Source organism: Heptranchias perlo, chromosome 15 (assembly GCF_035084215.1).
Source record: "Heptranchias perlo isolate sHepPer1 chromosome 15, sHepPer1.hap1, whole genome shotgun sequence".
In the NCBI taxonomy this organism is placed as follows: Eukaryota; Metazoa; Chordata; class Chondrichthyes; order Hexanchiformes; family Hexanchidae; genus Heptranchias; species Heptranchias perlo.
In genome coordinates this window covers 55271803-55290959 of record NC_090339.1, presented here as the reverse complement: position 1 = coordinate 55290959, position 19157 = coordinate 55271803, and the positions used below count along the sequence as shown (strand labels likewise).

The following is a 19157-nucleotide window of genomic DNA, read 5'->3' as shown; positions in this document are numbered from 1 at the left end:
CTCCAGGATTGACCTGGAGTCTCCAGGAATTAAAGATTAAGCTCCTGGACACTGCTGCGAGCAAACCGGGAGAAAATTCATAGGGGCATTTTAAAAAAAAAAGTTTTTCTTTTCATTTTCTTTGAACACTTTCGTTTATTAGTTGTAAAAGTCTTGGAGATGGTAATAAAGACTGTTTGACTGGGCGGGGAGTTTGGAGGTGGGAGGTCATGTGATTAAACCTCCAGGAATACATCCAACTAGAGTTGGCAACCCTAATTGTGACAGGAAACCTTTCAAATCTCACTGCTAACGGTACCATTTAAAAGTTACTTTGTTTTTTGAGGGAGGGGAGGAGATGAAGGGGCCAGACTTTGATACTTTTTACCCCAGTGAGTAAATCTATTAGAATTCATTTATTGCTGACGTCATTATGTCTGCATCTGATCATAGTGTTAGTTCACTGAAATCACTGAATTCAGAACCTGTCTTATTTGCTTTCTCGCGTGCCTTAACTCCACAGAGAGTCTCAATCCACAGAACGTAAAAGGAGAAAATGTTGAAGCGGGGGCAATGACTGAGCCACAAGGTGAGTGTCTGTCTCTTTCCACTTTTGTAAAATATCACTTATTTACTTAACCTCTTTACATCATAAAATGAACACTTTATTCAATTTTTTTAAAAAGGTGGTATTGAACAAATACCCAATAATCTTTTCTCATGCTTACTTACAGAGGATGGATATCTTTTTAAATAAAAATAAATCAGCTGTCTTATTTTTTGGTTCCAATTTCAGTGACACTTCCCCTTCGTTCTGTGCACATGTGCCATTTCCTACCCCAGATAGATCTTCTCCTGGGCCTTTTGCCTGTTGTACTCTGGAGTTGGCCATTAGATGCTTGAGAACAGTCCTGAATGATTGATTTCTTTGAACGTTTCTTCCCTGTCCCCTCAGTAGGGGAAGTGCCTGATCTCCACCCAGCAACTCCCCTCCCCCATCACCACCACAGCCATGATTGGAATCTTACCAGGTTGGTGAATAGGCATCTTGCCACTCTGTGGCACAAGACGTTGGAGCAGCATCCAGTGCCATGGTGGGCACAGTGCCAGCTCCATGGAAAACACAGTCTTTAAATTGCCATTGGCGATATTGGAGAATGAACAGTTAATGCTCTCCTTTCCTTTGTTTTAAACAGGTTAACACCTGCATTAAAGTAGCAGATTGAAGAATGCCATGTAAATGTGTAAAGCATTCACCATTATAACCAAGAGCAGTATCTAGGCTTAAATGGACATGGCTGCACATTGACCCTGCCTCTCCTTCTCAAAATTCTCATCGACCACTAGTGAACTCATTAGCTCTCCATTTTAGGCTGGTTTATTAAAAATTTGCTTGGTGAAACATTGATTCTGACATTTCCAATGAATTTGATAAGAGTTTTAGAAGAGCAACATGTTTAAGATTTATCATTGGTCAATCAATTTAAATCAAAACCATGGAAAATACTACACCAGAAAAACAGATGTTAGTTTTCATAGACCATAAACTTCAGTAATTCACTGAAGATAATGACAGTGGAACCTGCTTACAGTGAGCTCAGCTCTAGTGAAACTGTATTTATGCTATTAAATTTCCAATATCCCACTTCATTTAACATGTAACTAAATGGATAACACTACTGTTATAACGAAAATAATTCCTGCTTACAGGGTTCATCTGAGCTCATTCATCCTGTGAAGAGTCTCTCCACGTTTGTTGGAACTTTCTCTCTCCAAATCCCTCTGGTCACCTTCAGGTTCTGGAATCTTCTTTGCATGTCCATGATGTCCCTTTTTATTTTCAAGCTCATGTTCATCTATATTTTCCGCTTTCGTTTTCCTTTCTGTCAAGTTTTGGTTGGTTTGACTTTCTGTACCGTGCGTTTGTAACGGGCTGCCTCGACTAACCAGCTGCCTTTACTCTGTAAATGTTGATTTGGCGCAGTCTTCCCGATTGACTTCCATTCCCCTCTTGTACTTCACATTCAGCTAGCTCTTTCAGTGAGTGAAAACCTTGCTCCGGCAGGATTTTGTTGTGACGCAGTTTCATTATAAACAGGTCCCACTCTACTTGTATCCCAGGCAATAATTCTTCATTTTCCCACAGCGTGTCTAATCCTCACCTTCTCTTTGAGCTAATTTCCTCCTTTTCTTACCAGTCAATTGTGATTACTCAGCCAAGAGAACTGGTGACCAGAACACTGAGATCTTAATTGTGCTTAGAGATGTTGGCGGGGGGAGGGAGGGGGGGACTTGTGTCCTCAGAGAACGTTTTTGTTTGCATGTGAGGATGAACCACCATAGAAAATAGTGGGGGTAGGGTGCTGATTTAAAAAAAAATATACAGGACTTGCGCAAGGGACTTGAGTTGGAAGTTCTGGCGACAGGGCCTCCCATGACCAGCAGTCATGGCCGAGCTGCCCTGGATAAATGCTGGCATACCAATACGATATATGCCCTGGCAGTCTACACTGCTATTTTACTGAGACTCTTTCAGTAAAGTTGAGGCCGTGTATAGGTGCATATTTATTCAAAGTGAGTACAGGTTCAGTACCAGCAGTTTGGAAAAGCGAAGAAATACACTTGGGTGGTACTGAACAAGAATCAGTGTAGAAATCTGGAGGTGAGAAAGGGATTTACACACCAGTGACACAAGGCAAAAATATAGTTGTAGAACAAGTCTGGATATAAATATGGTTTCAAAATCATAATTGATTCCGTCAGGGGAAAAGATCCAAACAGGTTTACTAGCTAATTTCAAGACAGCTGATGGGATTCGGAAATAAATAAGCAACTCTATAGCACAACACAGCTTTAAAAAGCGAGCAGATCTAAAATGAGAAGCAGTCACAGAAGGCTGACTATTTAACTGTTTAGCAGAGGAATGTAGCTCGCACAAGGCAAGGTTCCAGACAACATTCTGTGACCTTAACGAACCTTTACAATGCTGTTTGTGCCAGTCACACAGCAATCTCACCAAACGCACTGTGATCCAATATAAAGAGTGTCAGCAACAATTCCAACATTAGGATCAAGAAATGGACAAACAAAATGGCAGAAGTTTTGGTGCTGATTCAGACTGTGTCTGTCACAGATATTACTTGAATGTACTGTGGACTCTGACAGGGGGGGTCTGCTGACTTTGTTTATAATTCTGGACTCTCAATGGCCTTCGTAATGTACACTGCCTGCCTTGTTTAAAATTATCTCTTTTTTTTTTCTCTTTGGCTGAATCTTCCTGCAGCTGGACAGAGCCTCCTTCAGACACAGTCAGAGCAGCCACCTGCAGACCACGCAAATCAGATCTAGATCGCAGTGCTGGAAAAGAAGGCCTTTGCCTTGAGACCACTTCTGCTTAAAATGGCTTTCTTTGTTTTATTTAAAATAAAATGGCTGCTTTATGGAAAGTGATCCTTAAAACCTTAGATTGTCCCTTTAAATGTGTATTAGACTAGGTATGGTGTAATGGTTAGAGTAGGTACTCTACAACGGTTCAAAGCTGATGTAGGGCCTACATAAAAGTAAAGGACAATATGAAAGTACTTGGCTTGGATATGAGGAACTCAGCAGAAGCCGCTGCTTGGACAAAGCATGTAGTTTAGAGATTTGTTTCTGGTGTTTTAGTAATAATGAAGTTTATCAGTTAGATCTGTTCCTGTAGCAGGTTTTGGGGGGGCGGGGTGGGGTGGGTCCTCACCGACACCATTATAGTGAACAGCCGTGGGTTGATTTATGTGTATCAGAGATGGTGGCAGAATTAAGAATGTGATACAGTCGTTCCAGACGGCAGTGTGTCCTTCTCCTGGAATCCATTTTACCACCCTTCATTATATAAAGAAATGCAAACTAGAATGATTCAAAAAAATACACCGTACAGTTAAATATCTCCAATTGTGCAAAATCACCCTTCTCTCCTTTATTCTGGAGATGCTGTTGGAGATTTTGGAGAAAGCAGTTAAAGCCTATTCAGGGACTTGAAGGGTATAGTGACTGGCTGTGGACGACTCAAATGTTCCTACATTAAGATTCAAACCGTGCCATCATCTCAGATATTTGGATCAGGCCATCCTGTCCGCTGGAAACTGAACTTTACAAAAAGGGAGGGGAAAACTGAAAAAAATCGCACGCTAATTGCTGTTAGTGTTAGATAACAGAAAGCTTAGGTCTGCCTGTTCATTTCTGCAACAATGATAACCTCTGCCTGAATTACTATTACAAATTTTACACATATGAGGGTGTGCACCTGTAGGAGAGGTTAGTGAGTGAATGCAGTTTCCTTGTGAATATATTTTTTAAATGACTGTATTCAGCCTTTACTCCACAACTCTCCTTTACAGGTTGAGCCTCTTGCCTGGATCAGTGCCTGCTGCATGAGCTCTGGAATATCAATCAATTTTCACAACCAAAGGACATAAACCACTATACTATGCGATCACAAGCAAAGTATTTATCATGTATAAAGTCTTGCGGCTGCTAGTGTGTACCCCTTACGTTTTGTTATAGATACAGAAGAACTTACATTAAAAATCGTTTCTAGTGCACTTCCTGTAAGCATCACACTTGTTTCCTCTCACACCTTTGTCGTGCTGATTTGTTTTAAGCAATGCCATGGGTGGTCTCCTAGTCTTTGCGTGTGTGTGTGTATGTGTATATACATACATACATACATATTGAAAAAGAAACAGCCCGTCATTGACCCGGAGCTTGAAATTTACAAGCAATTCCAACTGTCCTCTGTCCTCGGCTACGTTTACCCTGATTTGCTAACTTAGAAGAGTCGCCTTAAAAGGACAGGCCTGGCCAGCAGCTGAACATCGCAGCTATGCTCCAAAGCCATGAGCAACACTCGGGAGATTTCCTAGTTTATACAGTAAGTTTTATGTCTTGTATCTTAAAAATTGTGATTTTAGTTTTAAAAAGTGAATTTTGTTTACATCACCTGCCCTCAGTTAAACTTTATCCTTTCCCTTTTTAACAGGGCCCCTTTCTAAAATCAGACAATATAACCTTGCACGTTCTCTGTAAAACCTTAACTCCCCATTAATTAACTTAATTTTAAAGCTGACAATTAAAATGAATTTTCCAGATGTCACATCGATGACATCTGTTTTAGATATTCCAGTCCGAGCACTGGAATGTGTGAGTGCTCACAGATTGCACTGGCTGTGCTGTGCTGGCTCCGTGACTGGTAGCAACAAGCATTTACAGGAATGATGTCAGTGCATCATCTGTAAACACTCGCAGGAGCTTCACCATCTCATTTGTAACGTCGTATGGCTACCGACTGTCGCTGGCACACAGCATACTCTCAGCTCATTGCAGGCAGCAGAGAGTAAGTATCTCGGTGTGGACTGAATACCAAGTGGGTTGGCTCCTCACGATCCATCACAGGATGCACCACTACAAATATAGTAACACTTGAACAATCATTTACCATCTGTTTTCTACCTAGCCAGGAGTGTTTTTACATTAAACCATTCACAAAAAAGCTCTGTTGTAATGCACATTCCAGATGTATGTAATTTAATAGGCCCCCAAACAGCATGTTAATATGGGGATGGAGCTGTCCCGAAAACACATCAAATTACGAGCAAAATTTACTCTGTTATTTTAATTCTTTAAATTAAGTAAGTTTATGCGTGGAGTAGAGCAGCTTTTTAAAATGAAATGGTGAAGTACTTGTGTTAATTTCATTATTCATCCTTGTCTCTGTTTCATTACTCTGAAGGTTTCTCATTCCCCAGAATGCTGCAGTGAAGTAAAAAAAAAATCAATAGCTATGTGACAGAGGGCAGTGGGAGTTTAAAGCTGCAGTGTATCTACAGTGCACTTGTTTCTTTCTGTGAAGAATTAAAAATACGCAACAGCAGACCAGTGTGAGCAAAGTAAATGCTATTTTGTTCTGTTATGTGGATCTGGTGTGAGATTTGGGTATGGATTGGAGTTCTTGACCTATACTGGATGGGCAGTAGCTGCTGCTTCTTCATTATGGTGGAGGGATCCCAGTAGCCCATTCAGCCATTCAATTAAATTACAGCTGATCTGTACCTCAAATCCATTTATCCACCTTTGATCCCTCTATACCCTTACCTAATAAAAACCTGTCAATCTCAGTCATGAAAATTTCAATTGACTCAGCATCTACAGCCTTTTGGGGGAAGAGAGTTCCAGATTTCCACTACCCTTTGAAAAAGTGCTTCCCGATTTCACTCATAAATGGCCTAGCTCTAATTTTAAGAAAACAACGTGGACTAGTCATATAGAGTCTTATCCATTCACCTTTTGATCTTCTGATCTGTATTCCATACTCCCTAGTCGTTTTCAGGGCCATGGGATTCAACCTATTCGTACCTTTAAATCTCTCAAATACCTTAATAAGATCCCCTCTCAGACTTCTCTAGTAAAAACAAATTCAGCTGTAGTCTTGTAGCTCAGGTGTCTGTTGCATCTATATAATATAACCTGATAGTAATTTGATGTGCTTTATTAAAGCTAAACAAAAATTCCCAGCAATTAGTATTTTACCTGTTTTATAAATGATTAGCTTGAAGTTTATTACAAGGCTGTCATACCGTCATTGGGTACAGACATGTTACAACCTCTTGAACCTGGTTTATAAAAGGCATTTGAAGAATGAGATTATGTTACAGCCCTACAGCACATAAGCTATTATTATTTGTGTGAAGGTGAGTGAGTGTGTGTATAGATATAGATCTGTATGAAAATGTTTGTAGGCTCACTGTAATTAGTCACAAAACCTAACAGGCAGTTGAGGGAAAACTGTTAGATTGTGTGTGTATATTTGTTATATATTATGTATATTAATGATATGCTCTTATTTTTAATTTGTTGATACATGGGTCACTCGCTCAGCTGATGGTTTACAGACAGTTCTAGGAAATATACTGCAGCCTTTCACGTGATTGACAGATCAGAAGTACAGACCACATTTTCAAATGTCTTTTATTTCCCCCCCCCCCCCCACCCCCGAAACAGACTGTGGAACTTTTAAAAAGAACCTTTGCATTGTATTGTATACTGCAGTTTCCAATATATACTGTTGTAGGTTTGGTGTTTCCTTGGGCCCCAATTGTTTACGCTGATTTACGCCCATTTTGAGTTTGGGCATATTCTAATGAGATTGGGAGGATACGTGGGAGTAATTTAACGGCAGCAAATTGGGTGCAATTTTGGGTTGTGCCCATGGAGGAAACTCCAGGCTCATCATTACAGTGATGTATGGGTGTAAGTATTTGTCCTTCAACTCTTCTCACTGTCGTATGTATAAACAGTACTTGTATAGAGCACATAGAAACCCCTATCAACCATATACCAAACCTCTGGGGTGACATTGACATTGGCGTCTTTTCAAAACTGCTCGAGAGGCAAACATACCCATGAAGGTTTTGACCAAAAGGTTAACCTGAGGCAGCTTCTAATGGTATAGACAGTACGAGAGATGGGTTGCAAGTCAAATACAATGGGGGGAAAAAAATCAGTGATACAGCTGGTGCCTGGCTCAAGTTTAATTTTACACTTTTCTACACTATTTTTTCTTTCCTTAGGTGCATTTTAAATATCAAAAGAAAATAGCACCTTCCAATGAAATGTGCATGCCTATGTGTTTTTATGTTCACCTATTCATACTGCTGTTTTTACTAGTTCCACAACTTATGGTGTCAAATCAGTTATGAATATTTCTCACTCTTGTAGTTAACTGAATTTGAAGTATACAGTCAGCAATGCAAAGCAAAACCCAGAGCAGATGGCCAGGGTGGAATGACAGAGGTTTATGCAGTGTCAGCTGGTTTGGGAGCTCGTGCATGAAACTATTTTAATATACAAGCGGTGAATTATGAGGGAATGGTCACATTCCTTTTAACTTACAGCTGCTAACGATCAGGTGTGTTGTAGCGGAATTGGTCAGGAATGAAGATGGGTTGACCGTGGAGAACCATGAAGTAAAAAGGTGCAACTTCCAAAATACACAGGAAGATGAAATACGTGGTGTATAGTGAATGCAGCAAGATTGTCGAATAAATTGATAGTCAACTATTTAATGAATAAGGGGGGGAAAAAAGCTTAATTGTGCTGCAATTTAAAAAAAGAAACACCTGCATAAACTCTCGAAGGTTTATTAAATTTTTCGCAAGGCTAATGCAATATAGACAAGAGGTTAACAAACCAGTACCGGATCGGTCCTTTCAAAGGTCAGGCTGTTCTAATAGATAATGGCATGTTTAAAGTTTGGTTAGAATACTTGTGTAATTTCAGTTGGGATGAACAACAAAATCCACCATAGGCGATGTAACTTTGTACCTCAGTGACCACTTAATAATTGAACTGTAACCAAATTGGAAGCACTGAATAAAACTTCTACATAAATCAGGTTTCTACTTTCTCTTAATTACAAATAATTTGGTCCTTTTTAGTAATAGGATACATTTTGTTTCCAGTTTTAGGGGTGATATCATTGCTGAAGATGTAAGTTAAGCAGTTCATTGCTGTATAAAATCTGTACAAACTGCAATGAATCAAATGAGCAGATAATCTGTTTCAGCAATGTTGGTTGGGGGATAAATGTTGACCAGGACACCAGGGGGATCTCCCCTGCTCTTCTTCGAAAAGTGCCATGGGATCTTTTACGTCCACCTGAGCAGGCCAGATGAGGCCTTGTAGCATATACAACCCATTTAAAATGTAATGCATTAATGGCAAACACTTTCTACATTTAAATATATCAAATGTTCACTACTATAAGATCACACCATAACCAAAAGTTAAATGCAGTGGTAGTTCCAACTGTTAAAATTCTTTAAAAATATATCATGCTTTTATTTGTAACAACTCAGGACCTGTAATATTTTTAATCGTTATTTATCCACTTAAGAAATATGTACATTAGTGGCAATGTTGGCAGTGGGATTGCTAGTTTTCTTTGACACAAGACACTGGCAGCCAGAGTTGAAAAGCTGTAACACTATAGAGATGAAAGGTAAAAATTAATACTTGGTCGTCCAGGAATTGTAATAGAACAGGTAAGGCTTTGCTAGTCCAGACTGGCGGCTCCTTACAGTGCTTTTTAAAAATTAGTTCATGGGATGTGGGCGTCGCTGGCGAGGCCAGCATTTATTGCCCATCCCTAATTGCCCTTAAGGTGGTGGTGAGCCGCCGCCTTGAACCGGTTCAGTCCGTGTGGTGAAGCTGTTCCCACAGTGCTGTTAGGGAGTTCCAGGATCTTGACCCAGCGACGATGAAGGAACGGCGATATATTTCCAAGTTGGGACGGTGTGTGATTTGGGATGGAGGGAGGGGGGGGGGGGGGGAAACTTGCAGGTGGTGTTGTTCCCATGTGCCTGCTGCCCTTGTCCTTCTAGGTGATGAAGGTCGCGGGTTTGGGAGGTGCTGTCGAAGAAGCCTTGGCGAGTTGCTGCAGTGCATCCTGTGGATGGTACACACTGAGCCACGGTGCGCCGGTGGTGAAGGGAGTGAATGTTTAGGGTGGTGGATGGGGTGCCAATCAAGCGGGCTGCTTTGTCCTGGATAGTGTTGAGCTTCTTGAGTGTTGTTGGAGCTGCACTCATCCAGGCAAGTGGAGGGTATTCCATCACACTCCTGACTTGTGCCGTTGTAGATGGTGGAAAGGCTTCAGGGAGTCAGGAGGTGAGTCACTCGCCACAGAATAACCAGCCTCTGACCTGCTCTCGTAGCCACAGTATTTATATGGCTGGTCCAGTTAAGTTTCTGGTCAATGGTGACCCCCAGGATGTTGATGGTGGGGGAATTCGGTGATGGTAATGCCGTTGAATGTCAAGGGGAGGTGGTTATACTCTCTCTTGTTGGAGATGGTCATTGCCTGGCACTTGTCTGGCGCAAATGTTACTTGCCACTTATCAGCCCAAGCCTGGATATTGTCCAGGTCTTGCTGCATGCAGGCTCGGACTGCTTCATTATCTGAGGGGTTGTGAATGGAACTGAACACTGTGTAATCATCAGCAAACATCCCCATTTCTGACCATATGATGGAGGGAAGATCATTGATGAAGCAGTTGAAAATGGTTGGACCTAAGACACTGCCCTGAGGAACTCCTGCAGCAATGTCCTGGGGCTGAGATGATTGGCCTCCAACAAGCACTACCATCTTCCTTTGTGCTAGGTATGACTCCAGCCACTGAAGTCAAAGGGAAGTGGGGAAAACTCTCCAATTTTACTAGGGCGCCTTGGTGCCACACTCGGTCAAATGCTGCCTTGATGGCAAGGACAGTCACTCTCTCCTCACCTCTAGAATTCAGCTCTTTTGTCCATGTTTGGACCAAGGCTCTAACGAGGTCTGGAGCCAAGTGGTCCTGGCGGAACCCAAACTGAGCGTTAGTGAGCAGGTTATGGGTAAGTGCCATTTGATAGCACTGTCGACGACACCTTCCATCACTTTGCTGATGATTGAGAGTAGACTGATGGGGCGGTAATTGGCCAGATTGGATTTGTCCTGCTTTTTGTGGACAGGACATACCTGGGCAATTTTCCACATTGGTGGGTAGATGCCAATGTTGTAGCTGTACTGGAACAGCTTGGCTGGAGGCGCGGCTAGGTCTGGAGCACAAGTCTTCAGCACTACAGTCGGGATGTGGTCAGGGCCCATAGCCTTTGCTGTATCCAGTGCACTCAGCCATTTCTTGATATCACGTGGAGTGAATCGAATTGGCTGAAGACTGGCTTCTGTGATGGTGGGGATATCGGGAGGAGGCCGAGATGGATCATCCACTCGACACTTCTGGCTGAAGATGGTTACAAACGCTTCAGCCTTGTCTTTTGCACTCACATGCTGTACTCTGCCATCATTAAGGATGGGGATGTTTATAGAGCCCCCTCCTCCCGTTAGTTGTTTAATTGTCCACCACCATTCACGACTGGATGTGGCAGGACTGCAGAGCTTTGATCTGATCCGTCAGTAGTGGAATCGCTTAGCTCTGTCTATAGGACGTTGCTTCCGCTGTTTAGCATGCATGTCGTCTTGAGTTGTAGCTTCACCAGGTTGGCACCTCATTTTTAGGTAGTGCCTGGTGCTGCTCCTGGCATGCTCTTCGACACTCCTCATTGAACCAGGGTTGATCCCCTGGCTTGTTGGTAATGGTAGAGTGAGGAATATGCCAGGCCATGAGGTTACAGATTGTGCTGGAATACAATTCTACTGCTGCTGATGGCTTACAGCGCCTCATGGATGCCCAGTTTTGAGCTGCTCGATCTGTTCTGAATCTATCCCATTTTGCACAGCTGATAGTGTCACATAACACGTTGGATGGTGTCCTTAGTGCGAAGACGGGACTTCATCGCCACGAGGACTATGCAGTGGTCACTCCTACCACTACTGTCATGGACAGATGCATCTACAACAGGTAGAGTGGTGAGGATGAGGTCAAGTAGGTTTTTCCCTCGTGTTCGTTCTCTCACCACTTGCCGCAGGCCCAGTCTGGCAGCTATGTCCTTCAGGACTCGGCCAGCTCGGTCAGTAGTGGTACTACCAAGCCACTCTTGGTGATGGACATTGAAGTCCCCCACCCAGAGTACATTCTGTGCCCTTACTACCCTCAGTGCTTCCTCCAAGTGGTGCTTAACATGGAGGAGGACTGATTCATCAGCTGAGGGAGGATGGTAGGTGGTAATCAGCAGGAGGTTTCCTTGCCCATGTTTGACCTGATGCCATGAGATTTCATGAGGTACACATTCAATGTTGAGGACTCCGAGGGTCACTCCCTCCTGACTGTATGTCAGTGTACCGTCTCCTCGGGTCGGTCTGTCCTGCTGGTGGGACAGGACATACCTAGGGATGGTGATGGAAGAACTTGCCAATCTGAGGACAATCTGAATATGGGTTTAGCTTTAGGTCGTTGTCTCGAGATGCAATTCAAATAATCAGTTTTGGATACTTAAAGTGTTTGTTCAGAAACCCAAAGTACAGATTGAAATTCAGCTTTAGCCCATCCAAAGTATAACGTCAGACGTTCATCTCAAACACAGAGTGCATCAAATCCACACAGACAAGGCTAAAGATACAGTTGACTGGTTATTGAACAGTTTGGTCCATTTAGCTAATAATGTTAAAAATCATTTGATCAGAAAGTGACAAAAGTTTTGGGTCCACGATTAAAACATGCAATTACTGTTTGGCCTCTAGTCAATGATCTATCTACTCTCTAAATACTGAAAGATTTTGCTTTCAAAATACAAATTGTGTCAGAACAGTCATAAAAATAATGCATGTAAAGTTTGAATCCTGCATCAATGTAAAAGTAGACCGGGACAAATCTACAGAACATCTCTTCATTTGATGAATAATTGGAATGAAAAAATTATAACCTTGTTATACTTTTCATCTCTGCACAAATTCTGCATCAATCTTAAGTGTTGGTACCAAGGACACTTTCATGTTTTAACAAATGAAAGGCCTTTCCTGGTTTCAAGAGGCTTGCAGCTTCTATGATGTTTGCAAACTATTTTTGTGAAATCTCTATGATCCTCACAATTACAAATAAAACAAGCTGTTCACTTATGTTGCAGCTTTCTCGGCCCAGACAGACTGGATGTCTTGGTGTTTGAATCCCCCTTCTGTATTCAAAAAAAGTTATGCACTGAAAGGCACACAGTGCCCTCGTCTCCATACAAGAAAAATACATCCACACTTTAAAACACTTTTAAAAAAAAACTAAGTCAAACAGCGTCCCTACCTTAAACACATTTCAGCTTTGTGTGTGCAGTTCACGGGTGAGAATACTACTGCTAAGGTTTTGAAGACTAAGTCTTACGTACAAGAATGCACTGCCACCCAAGCATTCAAAAAGCCTTCTTGGAAGCTTCTGGACAGTGTTTAAATTTATTTGCAATGATGAGTTTAATGATTGGTGCACATGGGGAATGATAGAGCCATCTATGGGCACCCTCTTAAAAAAACACAGATTTTATTAAGGACAAGTTGTTAAAATATTAATAGTAAAGTTCCCTACCCAAAAACAAACTGGAACTTTTTTGGGGTTGAGACAGGATACCTGCCTCCCAACCCTAGGTCACAGGTTCAAGTCCAAGATGGCCAACATGGGCATGCTTTCGGGGAGGGGAGGGGTAGGAGATCTAGCAGTCTTCTCATCAGTTCACCACAAAATGTACTTGGCACTGTGGTCCTTGGCCAGGCTCACCCATCAGATAAGTATGCCTACCTCCTCCTCTCGACTGGCCAATTCATGGAATGGCACTGCCAAAGTTTAGGCCAGATTGTACAGTGGCATTCAAATCCACCCTGCCACCGACAATCTCGGCATCAGGATGAAGTGGTCATACAACAGGGGCGTCCATACACAGGTTTACAAAACCTAAAATATGCAGTGAAGTATTGCACACACATACACACACAAAAAAAAAAATCCATATTTACAGCTTTCAAGTACATGTTGCAGTCTTGCCAGTTGTAACTCCAATGACTGGGTACCAGCAATCCATAGCAGAGAGAGGGGTGGGGAGTTCAGACAGTCGTCTGTACAGGTGACACTGAATGCGTGGGCGAAGCTCTTTCAGAGGAAGATGACACCGCCAGATTGCTGACCTCACGCTGAAGCTCCTCTACTTTCTTCTGAAGCTCAGCCCGGATGCCGAGAAGCTCCTTGCAATTCTGGTGTATTGGCACCTGTCACAAAAAGTACAATGAGACCATCACTCAAACAGTTCAAATATACCGAGTCACTGCTTTGCAACGCTCAATAGTTTCCTGGTTCCTAACTTAAGTTTTTCTTCAATAGTTGATTAAATGTCAACAGGAGCTTGCAATTCAGTGAAACAAGTGTCCCAAGGCACTTTGACATAGGAAAGGCAGGTGGCAAACAATAGTAGGGCAGGTGAGCAAAATGCTTGGTCCAAAAGATTGAGGAGGTTTTTGATAGGTGGGGATGGTAGCAGCAAGGCACAGAGTAATTGGGGGACAGTTCCAGAGAATATAACTGAGGTATTTACATAGAATGTACAGCACAGAAACAGGTCATTTGGCCCAACAGGTCCATGTCGGCGTTTATGCTTCACACGAGCCGCCTCCCTCCCTTCTTCATCTAACCCTATCAGCAAATCCTTCTATTCCTTTCTCCCTCATGTGTTTATCGAGCTTCCCCTTAAATGCATCTATGCTATTCACCTCAACTACTCCTTGTGGTAGCGAGTTCCACATTCTAACCACTCTCTGGGTAAAGGAGTTTCTTCGGAATTCCCTACTGGATTTATTAGTGACTATCTTATATTTATGGCTCCTAGTTCTGGTCTCCCCGCAAATGGAAACATCTTCTCTACTTCTACCCTATCAAACTCTTTCATAATCTTAAAGACCTCTATCAGGTCACACCTCAGTCTTCTCTTTTCTAGAGAAAGGAGGCCTGGCCTGCTCAATCTTTCCCGATAGGTATAACCTCTCAATTTTGGTATCATCCTAGTAAATCTATTTTGCACCTTCTCCAGTGCCTCTACATCCTTTTTATAATACGGAGACCAAAACTGTGCACAGTACTTCAAGTGTGGTCTAACCAACGTTCTATACAAGTTGAACATAACTTCTCTGCTTTTCAATTCTATCCTTCTAGAAATGTATCCCATGTATTGGTTTGCTTTTTTAAATGGCCTTACTAACCTGCGTCGCCACTTTTAGTGATTTGTGTATCTCTACCCCTCTACCCCATTTAGACTCTTATTATTCAAGCAGTATGTGGCCCCCTTATTCTTCTTACCAAAATGTATTACCTCACATGTATCTATATACTTTAGTAAGACCACACCTGGAGTACTGTGTACAGTTTTGGTCTCCTTATCTAAGGAAGGATATACTTGCCTTAGAGGCAGTGCAACGAAGGTTCACTGGATTGATTCCTGGGATGAGAGGGTTGTCCTGTGAGGAAAGATTGAGTAGAATGGGCCTATACTCTCTGGAGTTTAGAAGAATGCACGGCGATCTCATTGAAACATATAAGATTCGTCAAATGCTGAGTCACTGAATATGTTCAAGGCTGAGATAGATCGATTTTTGGATTCTAGGGGGAATCAAGGGATATGGGGATCAGGCAGGAAAGTGGAGTTGAGGTCGAAGATCAGCCGTGATCTTATTGAATGGTGGAGCAGGCTCGAGGGGCCGTATGGCCTACTCCTGCTCCTATTTCTTATGTTACTATTCTAAGAGGGCTTGACAGGGTAGATGCTGAGACGATGTTTCCCCTGGCTAGAAAGTCTAGAACTAGGGGACATAGTCTCAGGATAAGGGGTCGGACATTTAGGACTGAGATGAGGAGGAATTTCTTCACTCAGATTTGTGAATATTTGGAATTCTCTACCCCAGAATGCTGTGGATGCTCAGTTGTTGAGTATATTCAAGACTGAGCTGGATAGATTTTTGGACTCTAAGGGAATCAAGGGATATGGGCAGGAAAGTGGAGTTGAGATAGAAGAGCAGCCATGATCTGATTGAATGGCGGAGCAGGCTCGGAGGGCCTTATGGCCTACTCCTGCTCCTATTTCTTATGTTCTTATATTGAAATTCATTTGCCAATTACATGCACATTCTGCAAGTATATTAATGTCTTCCTGTATTTTGTTACAGTCCTCCTCAGTATTAACTACACCCCTCAATTTGGTGTCGTCCACAAATTTTGAAATTGTACTTCCGATTCCAGAGTCCAAATCATTTATGTGAATGGTGAACAACAGTGGTCCCAGCACCGATCCTTGTGGAACACCACTTCCCACCTTTTGCCAGTCTGAGTAACTACCTTTAACCCCTACTCTCTGTTTTCTGTTTTGTAGCCAGTTGGCTATCCATTCTGCTACTTGTCCCCTGACTCCACATGCTCTGACCTTCGTCATGAGTCTACCATGCAATACCTTAGCGAAGGCCTTTTGACAATCCAAATATATTAAATCTACTGCATTATCCTTGTCTACTCTCTCTGTTACTTCTTCAAAGAATTCAATAAGGTTGGTCAAGCATGACTTTCCCTTCTGAAATCCGTGCTGACTATTTTTTATTATATTTTAGATTTCTAGATGTTTTTCTATTACATCTTTGAGTAAGGATTTCATTATCTTGCTTACCACCGACGTTAAGCTAATTGGTCTATAGTTCACTCGACTGGTTCTATCTCCCCTTTTTAAATATAGGAATCATAGTAGCTGTCTGCCAGTCCTCTGGCACTATTCCCTTTTCTAATGATTTTTTATATATATGTATTAGTGCCTCTGCTATCTCTTCCCTAACTTCTTTTAATACGCGTGGATGCAATCCATCCAGACCAGGGGTTTTATCCTCTCTAAGTTTGATTAGTTTATCAATTATCTTCCCCCTTTCTATCTTAAATGTCTTTATATGTTTTTTGATCTCTTCTTCTAATGCTATTTGTAAATCTCATTTGAAAAACAAATCTGAAAAGCATTAGTAAAGCTTGACAGCACTAGTTTAATTTTGCAATGTTCCCAGAACCAAGGTCAACTGAGAAAAAACACTGGCAATTTAGAGGATATTTGAAAAAAGATTCACCAAATGATCATGTTGAGACCCAATCACTTCAGTTAAAATGCACTGAGGGAGCACTGGTGCCGTGTATTATTTGTAGCCTGCAGTGGGCCGACCAAAGCATCACAAGGCACTAAATTATCTCAGAAAGCACACTGCACAAAGTCCATAAGTCTACAGATAATAAATCCATCCATGGCAACCCCAGTATCAAAACCACCGTTATTCCAGTTATTATCAGCAAAGCCTTCATTCAGCCAGCCCAGCCACTGTTCTCGCTACAACACTGCTGCTCGATGACTATGCCTCACGAAGCTCTGTTACAGCAGGGCTACATAGAATGTACAGCACAGAAACAGGCCATTCAGCCCAACTGGTCTATGCCGGTGTTTATACACGAGACTCCTCCCACCCTACTTCATCTAACCCTATCAGCATATCCTTCTATTCCTTTCTCCCTCGTGCTTATCTAGCTTCCCCTTAAACATATCTATGCTATTCGCCTCAGCTACTCCTTATGGTAGCGCATTCCACATTCTAACCATTCTCTGGGTAAACAGGTTTCTCCTGAATTTCCTATTGCATTTGTTAGTGATTATCTTATATTTATGGCCCCTAGTTCTGATCTCCCCCACAAGTGGAAACATCTTCTCTAGGTCTACCCTATTTGCCTGGAAGGTAAATGGCATGTTGGCCTTTATTGCAAGGGGGTTGGAGTACAAGGGTAAGGAAGTCTTACTATAATTGTACAGGGCTTTGGTGAGGCCCCACCTGGAGTATTGTGCACAGTTTTGGTCTCCTTATCTAAGGAAGGATATACTTGCCTTAGAGGCAGTGCAACGAAGGTTCACTAGATTGATTCCTGGGATGAGAGGGTTGTCCTATGATGAGAGATTGAGTAGAATGGGCCAAACTCTCTGGAGTTTAGAAGAATAAGAGGTGATCTCATTGAAACAGAAAAGATTCTGAGGGGGCTTGACAGGGTGTATGCTGAGAGGTTGTTTCCCCTGGCTGGAGAGTCCAGAACTAGGGGGCATAGTCTGTCAGCCATTTGAGATGAGGAGGAATTTCTTCACTCAGAGGGTTGTGAATCTTTGGAGTTCTCTACCCCAAAGGGCTGTGGATGCTGAGTTGTTCAGTACATTCAAGGCTGAGATAGATGGATTTTTGGAATCTAGAGAAATCAAGGGATATTGGGATGGGGCGGGAATGTGGAGTTGAGGTCAAAGATCAGCCATGTATCCCCCCCTCCAGTCCGAAAAACAACCGGTCACAACTACTCTCTGCTTCCTAATACTTAGCAAATTTCGTATCCATGCTGCCACTGCCCCCTTTATTCCATGGGCTTCAACTTTGATGACAAGCCTATTATGCGGTACTTTATCAAACACCTTTTGGAAGTCCATATACACATCAACCGCATTGCCCTCATCGACCCTCGCTGCTACCTCCTAAAAAAACTCAATCAAGTTGGTTAAACACAATTTGCCTTTGATAAATCCATGCTGGCTTTCCTTAATTAATCCACACTTGTCCAAGTGACTGTTAATTTTGTCCCAGATTATCGTTTCTAAAAGTTTCCCTATCACAAGGTTAAACTGACTGGCCTGCAGTTGCTGGGTTTATCCTTACACCCTTTTTTGAACAGGGGTGTAACATTTGCAATTCTCCAGTCCTCTGGTACCACCCCCATATCTAAGGATAATTGGAAGATTATGGGTAGTACCGTCGCAATTTCCATCTTTACATCCCTCAGCAACCTAGGATGCATCCCATCCGGATTGGGTGACTTATCTACTTTAAGTACAGCTGGCCTTTCTACTACCTCCTTTTTATCAATTTTTAGACCATCCAATGTCTCAACTACCTCTTCACTTACTGTGACTTTGGCAGCATCTTCTTCCTTGGTAAAGACAGATGCAAACTACTCATTTAGTACCTCAGCCATGCCCTTTGCCTCCATGTGTAGATCTCCTTTTGGTCCCTATCTGGTCCCACCCCTCCTCTTACTACCCGTTTACTGTTTACATGCCTATAGAAGACTTTTGGATTCCCTTTTATTTTAGCCACCATTCTATTCTCATACTCTCTCTTTGCCCCTCTTATTTCCTTTTTCGCCTCCCCTCTGAACTTTCTATATTCAGCCTGGTTCTCACGTGTATTATGAACCTGACATCTGTCATATGCCCCTTTTTTCTGCTTCATCTTACTCTATCTCTTTTGTCATCCAGGGAGCTCTGGTTTTAGTTGCCCTACCTTTCTCCCTCGTGGGAATGTATCTAGACTGTACTCGAACCAATGTTAATCATCGCGTCCCCAGGATTTGGCAGTACCAGAGCCGTGGGCAGGAAACACTAGCACCGCTGGAACTTCTAGGCTTGGTAATCTATCTTCTTCATTCCTTATCTTGTAAACACCACAGGAGAGTACCAAAATAGTACAGATCTGAAGAGGGGCAGACTCTGTGTAAGAGTCGTAACACCAGTTGTCAGCATCGATCTGCCAAAGGAATTACTGCGTGCTGCAGTTAAACCTAGACATTAATGGTCAGTAAATGTGTGAGGATTTCTCTGTTTATGCTATGAATTGGAACCTAATTAAGCAATGCCCAGGA

General features: G+C 42.3%; 2 protein-coding genes across 9 annotated transcripts in view; one reads left to right on the top strand and one right to left on the bottom strand.

Moving 5' to 3' along the window:
* Positions 1-19157, top strand: part of cd99l2 (CD99 molecule-like 2) — a 120515-nt gene that overhangs the window by 100065 nt on the left and 1293 nt on the right. For 4 of the 6 annotated variants that reach the window (XM_067997278.1, XM_067997277.1, XM_067997282.1 and 1 more), the window contains 2 exons: positions 503-568; positions 3263-8403. In XM_067997278.1, coding sequence (XP_067853379.1) covers positions 503-568; positions 3263-3327 — 131 coding nt within the window. In that variant the 3' untranslated portion in view covers positions 3328-8403. The other 2 variants (XR_010965798.1, XM_067997281.1) reach the window with 2 other exon arrangements.
* mtmr1b (myotubularin related protein 1b) overlaps positions 8138-19157 on the bottom strand; it is a 73066-nt gene continuing 62046 nt past the window's right edge. For all 3 annotated transcript variants that reach the window (XM_067997274.1, XM_067997275.1, XM_067997276.1), the window contains one exon: positions 8138-13690. In XM_067997274.1, coding sequence (XP_067853375.1) covers positions 13529-13690 — 162 coding nt within the window. In that variant the 3' untranslated portion in view covers positions 8138-13528. The remainder of the gene's footprint in view (positions 13691-19157) is intronic.